At 28.5% G+C, this 11,961-nt stretch overlaps 1 protein-coding gene and 1 long non-coding RNA gene across 2 annotated transcripts; both read left to right on the top strand.

Annotated features, from left to right (window-relative positions):
- The first annotated feature begins 1,073 nt into the window (after window positions 1-1,073).
- LOC145319886 (uncharacterized) lies at window positions 1,074-2,332 on the top strand. Its single transcript, XR_013880052.1, has 5 exons — window positions 1,074-1,139; window positions 1,335-1,399; window positions 1,532-1,633; window positions 1,935-1,994; window positions 2,310-2,332. It is a non-coding gene; the product is annotated as an uncharacterized LOC145319886 (long non-coding RNA).
- A 1,042-nt stretch (window positions 2,333-3,374) lies between these two features.
- LOC145319885 (uncharacterized) lies at window positions 3,375-9,836 on the top strand. The gene is made up of 13 exons (XM_080162290.1): window positions 3,375-3,497; window positions 3,702-3,773; window positions 3,945-4,002; window positions 4,124-4,213; window positions 4,581-4,679; window positions 4,794-4,895; window positions 5,022-5,120; window positions 5,300-5,398; window positions 5,538-5,636; window positions 5,930-6,028; window positions 6,171-6,269; window positions 6,630-6,728; window positions 9,136-9,836. Exons 1-13 carry the CDS (start codon window positions 3,393-3,395, stop codon window positions 9,528-9,530), a joined length of 1,515 nt encoding a protein of 504 aa, XP_080018416.1. The 5' UTR covers window positions 3,375-3,392; the 3' UTR covers window positions 9,531-9,836.
- The last annotated feature ends 2,125 nt before the right edge of the window (window positions 9,837-11,961 follow it).

The raw sequence follows: 11,961 nt of genomic DNA, 5'->3' as shown, positions 1-11,961 counted from the left end.
AAAAGCAGAAAAATAAATATTTTTTTCTTATTTCTAATTTTCAGCAAAATTCATATTGGAGCTTTTAGATCTTTTTTGAGAGAATTTTATTTTTTATATTTGCAAATCATAATAAATACTTTATTTTGCTACTTATTATACTATAAGAAAATTTAAATATACTATATACAAAAAAAACATCTAAACATTTTTGATAAAAAATAAATTTATTTTTAGAGAATGATATTCTTCACTTTGTTTATTTTCATTTTACAGCAGAAAAACATAGGTGAGATTTTAAATATAGATTTTTATTTTATTTTTATGTACAAATATTTTAGGGATTTTATATTTTATATGATTTTTAAAAAAGATTCCTTGCCACTGGAAGATGATAACTATGATCCTACAGGTTATATACTTTGTATCATAAGAAGATTTTAAATAAAAAATTCATAAATTAATAACCTAAACATTATAAATTGACATTGTCTACATAATAAGTAAAAATAATTATCTATTTTGTAGTTGATAATAACTATGGATATTCCTTTGTGAGGTAATGATATTTAACCCTGTTCATCAGAACAAAGGGGTGTTTGTAAAATGCCCTTAAGTTTTTTTTACATCCTGTTATATTAAGGTGAAATGTACAGTTACAAAATCTTAAGGCTTTTAAAGTGTCACAAATATGCAACTTCTTGTGAAAATAGTTGAGGATCCATCAATTCTGCAGCTAAAATTCATAATAAGCTTACTTAAGCTGCTAAGTTGAAATCATAAGGGCAATAATAGCCATAAAATCCACATCCTAATATATAAAGTAGTTAGCCTTTTAGTCTGTATTGAAGGATCTTGCTAACAGCTAAACCTATAAGGTCCTCCTTTACAGTGAAGTTACTTATAGGTCTGGGGATGGTTTTAGGCTATTTTATTTTTATAAAAAGTCCAGTTAGGTATGGTTTTAGGCTATTTTTCTACCCTTCCATATGCTCATTAAATAGGATTTTTATGAGCACCTCCATTATTGATTCCCTTTTCTGATAAAAATATTATTGTTATATTATCTACTTTATCTACATTTATAGAAATAGCAACAAGTTATGGAAAAACGGTACCATATATTACAAATTTCTTGATGAAGAGGGATTTGGAAGGAGGTAAAAAAACTAAGCATTATGAAATCAGTCTTCACCACAATATATATTAAAGCTTTTGTTTTTACAAAATTGAGTTTATATCTTTTATTACTCAGTTTCATCTAGTTTTTTTATGGTAACTTTGTAGTTTTTTCATTTATCATTTAATTTGAATCAATGAAAATAACGATAAATAATTAATCATTCATTATAAAGTTACTCTGAGGATCAGAAAAAGTTAGTAGTTGAACAGATGAAGAAAATCGAAGCTCAGACAGAGGGTATACAATATGTTTTTTTTTATATGTCAAATCTTGATTTTTCAGCTATCCACCAATGTTTTTTAATTAGATTTTTAAAATAACACAAATATATGGGAGCTGAAAAATAACAAAAATATATATTCATAATAGGCTGTATAAAGTTTCATGACATAGAGTCCAGTGAAAAGAATTTTTTCTCCCAAGAATTGGCAATTCACAGAAAAGCTGCAGAAGAATGTAAAGCATCAATAGGTAATACATTTTTATTAATGGATAAATCTTTTTAAATTATAGTTTTAAAACTTTAAATAAAATTTTTTCACATCATACACATGCTAAGGTTGTTTTTTTTTTAGCCAAATCCTAAAGAATCCTAGCCTAGGAGAATGGGTTTGTTAAGTCATAGGTGTATAGGCATATCTATGTAAGGCTAGGCAAATCAGAACTCTATGGCTAACCAAGATAAAGTTGATCTTGTGTCAAACTTAAATTGAACTTCCAATACAAAAATGCTTTAACTTAATATCAACATAATTAGAGAATTTTCTTCTAGGATTTGATGGATCTAGAACCAATTTAAATCTTGGGAGTTTAAGCTGCTTTGCAGATGAAGGTAATACTGAATGTAATATAATACACTGTATTAACAAACACAATTACGAATTGCTTGGCTAGGAGCAATTAAGCTTTTAAGTAGCTGTACATTTACACCTCTATTTAATTTCGTTTTTCTTATTAATTAAGATATTTACATAAATTTGATAGATACATAGATCTATAACTTAGTGGATTGACATTATTGAAACTATTACCTACAAATGTTATTTCTGACAGGAAAAAGCCTTTTTTTTGGAAAATTGACATTGACAAAGTTTTATTCACTAAGCTTGATAGCCTTATTTCATTTCTTAATTAAAAAATTCCATAGTTTTGGAAATGATACAACTGTAAACTATTCAAGAAGTTTTAGGTACACTTAGTAAATTTTTTTTATCTCTGAGTAGATTTTAAGATTTTATATTGTCCTAAAAAAATTAAGTTTAAGCATTATAATTAGTAACTGAAATAATTTATATTGACTTTTTATTTTATCAATATCTTTACTTTTAGAAAGATCCCATATTAGATATTGGAATATGCATTGCCATGAATAAAGTTAAGTGAAGAAAATAATTCTTTCAGGCCCCACAGTATTACACGAATTGGGTCATGTTATTGGAATGGTTCATGAGCAAAACAGGTAAACCATGTATCCATAAAAAAACACATATGTATTAGATTTATGCTTAGTTATGTTCGTGTCTTGATTTCAATAAATTAACAAAATACTTTAACGAAATAATTTTTTTTGTTTTAGGCCTGATAGAGATGACTATGTTAATATCAATTTTGACAATGTTGAACCTGCTGCTAATGGTGCTATGCAAAAAAGAAAGGACTTTGATAACACTTATGATGAAAGTGGTGGAAATATTAATTTCAATTCTCATCATGGGGCTAAGTGAAAATTAGTTTTCAAAATGGGAATGTTTAGTTAGACTTAATGTTCTTCATAAGTATTTATTAGAACTTTTTAATGCTAAGGTAGAATCCTAGCCAGATATCATACAGCTTAAACCTTAAAGGTTTTGGAGGCAAAAGTTCCAACAACTCTGGTTTCTTTCTGTCCTATTATCTAAAAGAAAAGCTTTTTATAACTATCTTTTTAAAAGTAAAAGTTAAAACTTTTCCTAGATACGCACAAATATTTTAAAAGTCAGTTAATTGTAGCACTCCAACTTTCACACATAGAAAATGAGATGGTGGTGTTAAGCCCTCCCCCCCCCCTTTTTAGTGGTAAAGAGGTTAAAAAATCAAAAATTACTTTTTCCTTTATATATACATAATTATTATATATGATAATAACATACATGATAAAATATTTTAAGCATAATGTACAAAAATGCAATTTAATTAAAGCATTTAAAAATATTTCCAATAAATTTAGACCGTATATGACTTCTACAGTATTATGCACTATCCAAAGACCACAGGTTGTAAACAAAACACTGAATGTATAGAGATTAAAGAAGAATATAAAGTCTTGTTGGATAATAATGTTTTGGAAAAGTATCCAGTAAGAATTTAATTTTTGATTTATCAAAACAATAAAATGTGATCAGGCTAAATTTCATGGACAAATTAGGAGCAAAGAGAGATTCAAAAAACATATTTTATTTATATTTTTTGTATTCATACTTTAATATTTAATTATTCTTATTATTATAATATTCTAACTAAAATCTAATAAATGAATATCTGTTTTTATTAATTATTTCAGGAGAAATTATCACCTGCAGATATTGTAGAAATATCAAGAGCATATAACTGTAATGTAAATGAAACTACTTTGGTATGGAATTATCTTTATTTATTAGATTTTTGAGAAATTTCTTGTTCTTGTGCAAATATCAAAATCACAAATATATAGTAGTGAATATTCAAAAAGAATGATATATCATTATTTTAAATATAAGAATTAAACAATACTAAATATTTTGCATAATGTTTTTTTAAAATTTAGAAGCTTTACAAAGAATATGAAAAAAAGATAAGGAGTGCTAAAATTTTAGACAACAAAGGTAACTAGTAGCTGTTTTCTTTTTCAAATTATATCATAACATTTTATGAAATATGAATTTCAATTCAAAATATATGAACAAAAAAATATTATTAAAATATTAATTCAATCATGGCATTTAGAATGGTTTAAAGCATCTATAGACGGTGATGTTGCTACAGTAGATGAACTAATTTCTCTTGGATTTAATGTTAATGCAGTATCTAATGATAGTAAGCACAGCTTTTATTCATTCTGGGTTTTTCATATATGCATATTTTTTAAAACACTGCATTACATTACCTGCTTTGTAAGATTAAACTATGTGCCTGAAAATATGTGATTTAACATCAAAAGATTAAAGATGGGTAGGAGGAGTGAAAATGCCAACCCTCTCATCTTTTACAACATATAGACCACTAACTTATTGACTTATAAATTTGGCAACTTGTGACCAGGTACATAAAGGATTGCAAGTTAAAATTGAAACAACTAAAAAGAACTTAAAGACAAAGACTTCTAAATAAAGATTGTAAGGAAGCAAAAATAGGTAGAATTGTGTATGGTTAAAATATAATCTAATCTCTAACATATCTCTAGATAAGACAAGTCTAATTTATGCAGCCGAGAATGGAAACCTAGAAGTTGTCAAATTATTGTTAAAACATAATGCTGATGTACAAGCTAAAAGTAAAAGTGGTAAAGAATAATATTTATCTACAAATCAAATAATATTATTACCTTTTCTTCAATTATGATATTTTTCAATTCATGTTTTTGAGTATATTTGTATACCCTGAAATATATCTCTAGGCAGGACAAGTCTTATCTATGCAGCTTGGTATGGCTTCCCTGAAATTATCAAATTATTATTATTCAACAATGCTGATGTAGAGGCAAAGGATAATATTTTAGGTAAGTGTTATTATTTATCTAGTTTTCAAATATTCAGTTTATCAAACTGTACTTTATATAATACTTCTTTTCTTTTATTTATTATTTTTTAACTATTTATCTAATCATTCTGGTGTATTTCTCTAGGCTGGACCAGTATTATTTATGCAGCTAGGTATGAACACATGGAAGTTGTGAAATTATTAGTAGAAAACAATGCTGATGTACAGGCTAAAAGCAATGATGGTGAGAATTATTATTTATTTATTAGGTAATACAATAATTAAATTTTATTTAACTTTTGAACGTACCACATATATTACTTTTTTTCCTTTTTTCTTATTTTTATTTCCATCTTTCTATTATTAATTAACCAATTCTACTCTATTCTTATTGTATCTTTTTACTCTGTTGTTTTTTTTTAGGCAAGACAAGTTTAATGTTTGCAGCTCAGAATGGATACCTTGAAGTTTCCAAATTATTATTAGAACATAATGCTGATGTAGAAGCCAAAAATAAAAATGGTGGGTAATTAAATAGTTTGGTTTAAATGTCTATCTAACTTAAAATATTACTTCATTTCTTTCTCTTTTTTTCCCTACACCTAAATATTGTTTCTAATTATATCTGATTACTTTGCTTAAATTTGTGATATTTCTCTAGACTGGACCAGTCTATTGTATGCAGCTATCTACGGACACCTTGAAGTTGTAGAAAATTTATTAGAACACAAAGCTGATGTAGAGGCCAAGGATAATGTTGGTGGGTACATATTTATCTTATAACCAAATAATTTTGTTTAAATATTTATCTAACTAAATTTTCTTTTTTTTTCAATCCTATAATTGACCATAACTCTTTCAAACCTTTTTTTGACCTAATATACAGAAACAGATTCTTTACAGGCCCAAGTAATCAGCTATAAAATTACTTTCTATATCATGAAAAACTTGGGCTTACTGCTTCAGTTTCTTAGGTTAAAAAAAGTCTGTTTTAAAGCATTTTTGACAGAATTATGGCCAAACATTTTTTATATATATGTAATATTTCTCTAGGCAAGACCAGTCTAATGTATGCAGCTCAGTATGGCTATTTTGAAGTTGTAAAAATATTATTTGAAAATAAAGCTGTGGTAAAGGCCAAGGATAATGATGGTAAGTGAAAATATCCATGTTAATCAAATATTTTAGTTTAAATATCTATCTAACTGTCTATATTACTTCTTTACTTTCATCCAATATATTTCTTCATATTTACCTTAGAGTGTTTTTTATTATACTTATAATATTTTTATAGGCAAGACCAGTTTAATGTATGCAGCTGAGAATGGACACCTGGAAGTTGTAAAAATATTATTGGAACATGATGCTGATTTACAAGCAAAGGATAATGAAGGCAAGTAATAATATTTACCTATAGTAACATATCTTGATTTCAATATGACAATTTGTCCAAATATCTGAATCTAATATGAGATATAGGGAAAGGACAATTGGCAATTAATATATATATTCAAAGTCAAAGCTTAACTGTTTTTACAATTTTACAATCATATTAAAGTTTTAGAAGTATCAGTATTTGTATTTCCCAGGTTAATATTAGAATAGAAAAAAATTGTTTTCATTTGTTCAAACTTTTAGATGAATTTTATGCACTAGTCCTGAAGTAAAAAGTTGCATTATTTCTGTTACTCAAAGTCAAAAAAGACTAAAAATAAATGTATTTTAGATATGTTATCCCATCCCTTATATCTAGGTAAAACAGCACTTTACTTTGCAAAATATGAATGCAAACATACAAGCAATGCAAAAAGAGAGGGTTGTACTGAGACACTAAAATTTCTGAAAGAAAAAGGTAATTTAAATATTTTTATTTCAATCACTAAAACTAATAGCATATTTTATACTGTTTTAACAGATTTCCAGAAGATTTTATTTTGAAACCCTATATTTTAACCCTTAACAGTCGGGCCTCTTTGCCGCTGAAATTTTATTATTTTTGAAGCTAGAAGAAATTTTTATTTGCAGAAAATGTTTATCTTTATGTAAATTTTATATTAGAAATATCAAAATATCAATTTCAGCGGCTGCAGCTGTAATTGGCAGCTGCCAGCCACCGCAGTCGGCAGACGTCGGAAAACGGAGGCGGATAAAATTTTTAACCCTTAATGGTTGGGGGGGGGGGGGGGGGCGTTGAACACCCCCCCATCCGGTTTTTTCTATCTCATTTTCTGTGTGTGAAAGATAAAAAGCTTAAACTGCTTGATTTTTTTAAGTATGGGTATGACACATAACTGAGAGTTGGAATTTTTTTAATATCTCCATCCTGGCGGGCACAGGATGCCAGCAAACCTGGCAGGGTCATCCAGGTAAAGAACAAAAATATTTTTTTGACTTAAACAAAGCATTTTATCTTACCAAAATACTAAAATATCCTTTAGTAGTACATCCTCATATTAAATACAGTTGTTCAAGTCAATTTCAGGTTCCAGGTATGATCCTGCAGGGCCTGATCCTCCAGGTCTCCAGAAATCTTTAAAAGGCTCCTGTGGCCGCAATTTTTGACTTAGAGACTTCAAATTTTAAACTTAAGCGTTTCTTACGTGTCTACATAATGTATTAAAATTTCATAAAGATTCGCCGCCGTTTTCCCGCCGACCGCCGACTGCGGCGGCTGGCAGCTGCCAAGTACAGCTGCGGCCGCTGAAATTTATGTTTTGATATTTGAAATATAAAATTTACATAAAAATAAACATTTTCTGCAAAAAAATTTCTTCTAGCTTTAAAAATAAAAAATTACAGCCGTTTAAAATTTTTAAGTAAAAAAGGACCTGAAAACAAAGGTTGTTAAATAAAAGGGTGAAGGAAGCGAAAATTGACTTTGACTTACTTAAGGTCGGAAATTCATCATAACACAGGGGACTTGCACAAACAAATTTAGCCCTCTAGCTCTAATAGAAACTGAGATAATAGGGGGGGGGGAGGCGTTGAACGCCCCCCCCCCCCAACTGTACGGCAAGGGGCCCGACTGTTAAAGGTAAATGTGTTATGTAGATATGTAAGATAAGCTCAGGTTTAAAATTTAAAGGCTCTAAGTCAAAATTTGCGGCCACAGGAGCCTTTTAAAGATTTATGAAGACCTGGAGGATCAGGACCTGCAGATCATACCTGGAACCTGAAATTTACTTGACCACCTGTATTTAAATTTAGGATGTATTACTAGAGAATATTTTAGTATTTTGGTATGATAAAATGCTTTGTTTAAGTCAAAAAAATTTTTTGCTCTTTACCTGGATGACCCTGTGTCATACCCAAATTTAAAAAGTCACACAGTTTGGGCTCTTTATCTTTCACACACAGAAAATGAGATAGAAAAAACCGGAGGAGGGGGGGGGGGGCTCCAACTGTTAAGTGTTAATTCATAATATACAGTGTGTTTTTTTTTATGAGAACTTTTTTGAAAGCAACTTTACCCCACTTATAGTTATCAGAATTTAATGATTAATGGCTTATTTTCTTCGTTTTTTTAAGGCAAGTAATAGAACAACAAAAAAATATTTTAGTTTTTATTTTAAAAGTACAGTAAAATCTAAATTTCAAAACTTAGGTGTTAACATCTAAAAACGGTTTTAGCGCATTAATTTTATGCTCAAATAATCAACCTTTTGCAAGAATGGCTGCTAAACACTTCAAAGTTGAGATATAGAGCTAAAAATGTATACAGATACTATTAGGGATATGTACTAGAAAATGTCAAAGTTTGAAGGTCATATCTCAACCAGGGAGGGAGTACTGGCCCCCCAAAGTTGACTACAGAAAATCCATTTTTTAAAGAAAAATACGCTAAAACCATTTTTATATGTTGACACCTAAGTTTTGAAATTTAGATTTTACTGTACTTTTTAAATGAAAACTGAAATATTTTTTTGTTGTTCTATTAATTGCCTTAAAAAACAAAGAAAATAAGCCAATAATCATTAAATTCTGATAACTATAAGTGGGGTAAAATTGCTTTCAAAAAAGTTCTCATAAAAAAAATACACTGTATTATCAGCTTAAAATGTGAATTTCTTATTTTCTCTGTGTCTCCCTTGAAAGATCTAAGAATGTTTTTTTGAGTTTTAAGGCATTAAAATACAAGTTTTTTTATTTTTGAAATATCTAAATAAAGTTTTGTGAATGAGATGAAGTGAATTCCATTAAAAAAATATAAATAAAATTCAATCGGAAAAAAAATCAATAGTTTAATCTCATAATTTTAGGTATGTTTGGATTGTGTCAAAATTACAAGATACTCAATGAGACAGAAAGATCTAGTTCTTACAAGACAGGTGACACATTCTTCTGTGATCAAGAAGGAAGCAGTAATAAAGGATCCTGGGAAGGACCATCATGGTATCGAATGGTTCCTCCTGCAGGCACAAAACTAAGCTCCTCACCACCAGGATCATCATCTTGTGGAACATTGTTTACAGGATGGAGTGATGATCAGCTACCTAAAGTTGGTGAGATTAATGATATCAATATATGCTTCTCTTGGAGTGGAAATTTCTGTACTAAGCCAATTTCTGGTAAGGTAGCCAATTGTGGAGATTTTTATGTGTATTATCTGGTTGATACACCTGGCTGCAGCTACAGATATTGTGCCTCAGATTAATTTTCTGCTCATCGACTCTTTCATTATAATTGTAAACAAAAAATGATTTCATTAAATTTAATCTGCATTTTTGTCTCTACTAATATGAAGAAAGAAATTACATTAAACATTTTTTTCTGATATAATACAAATAATGTTTAAAAAACTAACCATGTTTTCTGTTCATCAATGAATTTTCTGTGTTTTGCTACTTATGGATATTGCATGTTGTACTTGTTTAAAAATTTAGCTTGTAATTTTTTTTGTATATTCATATATTATATTCACAGATAAAACATTTTGTAAAATAAACATTATATAAGTAAATGTCTTAGTTCTTCAGTCTTATTTTTCAAATAAAAATTTGTTATTTTTTTAAGAGAATATCTCTCCAAACAATTGGTTACTATCAAGTTCTATAATTAATTAACATATAGCTGGCTAAAATAATGAACAAAAAATTATTTTTGGATCCATTGTTCCCATCCTGACATACAGCTCTGTCACAGTATATTTATTATTCATAGATTTCTAATAAGTTAACTAATGAGAGTAATGTTACCTTGTCTGTGCAAACATCCTAGGTTTAGTAACATCCAACAGAAAACCAACTTTGGCATTGCTACAAAAGATTTAATTACTACAGTATCTAAAGATACAAATGATCTAATATTACAAAAGTTCAAATGCTACAAAAGGTCTAATGTTACAAAAAGTGTAATGTTACCCTGCAAAAAATCTAAATTCAAAAACTTAAAAAAGCTTAGTCAGATTTAAGAAAAGAAAAAATTTGAGGTAAAATCTACAAACAGTGAACAATTTAAAAATCCAATCTAATACAACTTTATACTTGATACAACCTCTTTTTTTTAAATTGACCCTTATCTCACGCAGTAAATTTTGTAAGTTAGACCTTAAGTAGTTAGACCTTTTAAAGCCACGCTCCAACTATTTGATTGCATGACTTTAGTCCAGAAGTATTTAAATTTCATAATGGGCAAAAGCATTCCCCTTTATTTAGATATTGATGTAAAGTGCCTGACATAGCAGCAGTAGTTACCATTTTTAATGTATCTGATAATACAGGGTATAGTTCTGACCCAACACCTCTGTGACAACAGTCCTACACACTACATTAATGCCGCGAGTTATGCGAGTGTATGTGTGAGTTGATTTGTTTGTAATTCACGAAAAAAATTGTGGAAATTTAAAATTAAATTTTTTGTAGCACAAAGCGCATCTGTAGGTTATAAGGATGGTGATAGGATTGAATCTCAGCCCAATAACATTTCCTAACTGAAGATGTTAGAATGGTTCCCACTGCTGTTATGTCAGGTGCACAACATAACATAAGGGAATAAAGGTAGGAATTCCAGGCAAAGAGTTGCTTTTTAAAAGATACTAGACCATATAAACCAGCACATCATTAAACATAGTTTGGTTCATAGGTGCACTGATATAAAATCTTCTATAAAAAAGTTATCCAAGAGGCTCTTATTAAATGGAACTCTTAAATGGGTTTTTAACTTCTGTAAAAAATAACTAGGATATTTAGTATTTCTCTCTGAAAGCAAATTGTTTTGAAATACTCAGTGAATTTATCATGTTTTGATATTGTTAATTAGGGTTTGTCCATTAACTGTTAGTTAATTTAGATATATTAGAATTGCCTTAGGTATTTATTTTAAACTTTGGATCATGATTGCTTTAACAGCATAGCCATTCTATAATCGTTACCAGAATGTCCCGACTTTCATTTAAACCTTGTTTTTTTTTACTTTTTTGTCAAAATTTATTTATGTGATATAATTTTCCAATAAATCTTTTTGGATTCCTAGGACAACAAATTACAATATTATAGGCGAAGCATCACCATAATTAAGTCATAAGTGTAAGTATGTCCTTTAAAAAGTATCCTGTATTTAACAGATTTGCATCTAGAACAGTTAGCTCTTTTTGTTAATCTAAACAAGTTAAAATCGTCCATTTAATTTCAAACTTTGCATGATAATTCCTAAAACAGTTAAGTAATACTAAGAATGCATGGCAATTCTATAATGATTACCAGAAAGTTATTATTATTATTAATATTCTTTATTATATAAAATGTAAAGAAAAGACACAAAAAATTACAGGTTTTACTAAAAATTGCACATATATGAATATATATTATTTAAAAAGTACAGAAAGTACATACATCCATTTCAAACATGCAGATTTTGACAAAAAAAATTGTATTTTAAAGTTATCTGATCTATCTGATTTTTGGAATACTGTTACATATTACATCAAGGTAATATGTTAAAAGTGAAGCCACTCTATAATCAATTCCTAAAAATTTTACAGTATCATGTATTTAGGCAGTTTAGCATTATATTTACTTGCAATTTTGTTTAGACTTATGCATTAGTATTCTGCTGATTAATTTTTATTTGTCCTTCTGTTTCAGAGC

The sequence above is a fragment of the Acartia tonsa genome, chromosome 5 (assembly GCF_053477335.1).
Source record: "Acartia tonsa isolate MP-2025a chromosome 5, ASM5347733v1, whole genome shotgun sequence".
NCBI lineage: Eukaryota > Metazoa > Arthropoda > Copepoda > Calanoida > Acartiidae > Acartia > Acartia tonsa.
This window is presented reverse-complemented; position numbering and strand designations above follow the sequence as displayed.

Coding starts and splice junctions, on each gene's coding strand:
- LOC145319885 (XM_080162290.1), top strand. CDS start 3,393: ATGCACTATCCAAAGACCACAGGTTGTAAACAAAACACTGAATGTATA. Junction 4,214..4,580: donor TAATGCAGTATCTAATGATA/GTAAGCACAGCT, acceptor ACATATCTCTAG/ATAAGACAAGTCTAATTTAT. Junction 6,729..9,135: donor AAAATTTCTGAAAGAAAAAG/GTAATTTAAATA, acceptor TCATAATTTTAG/GTATGTTTGGATTGTGTCAA.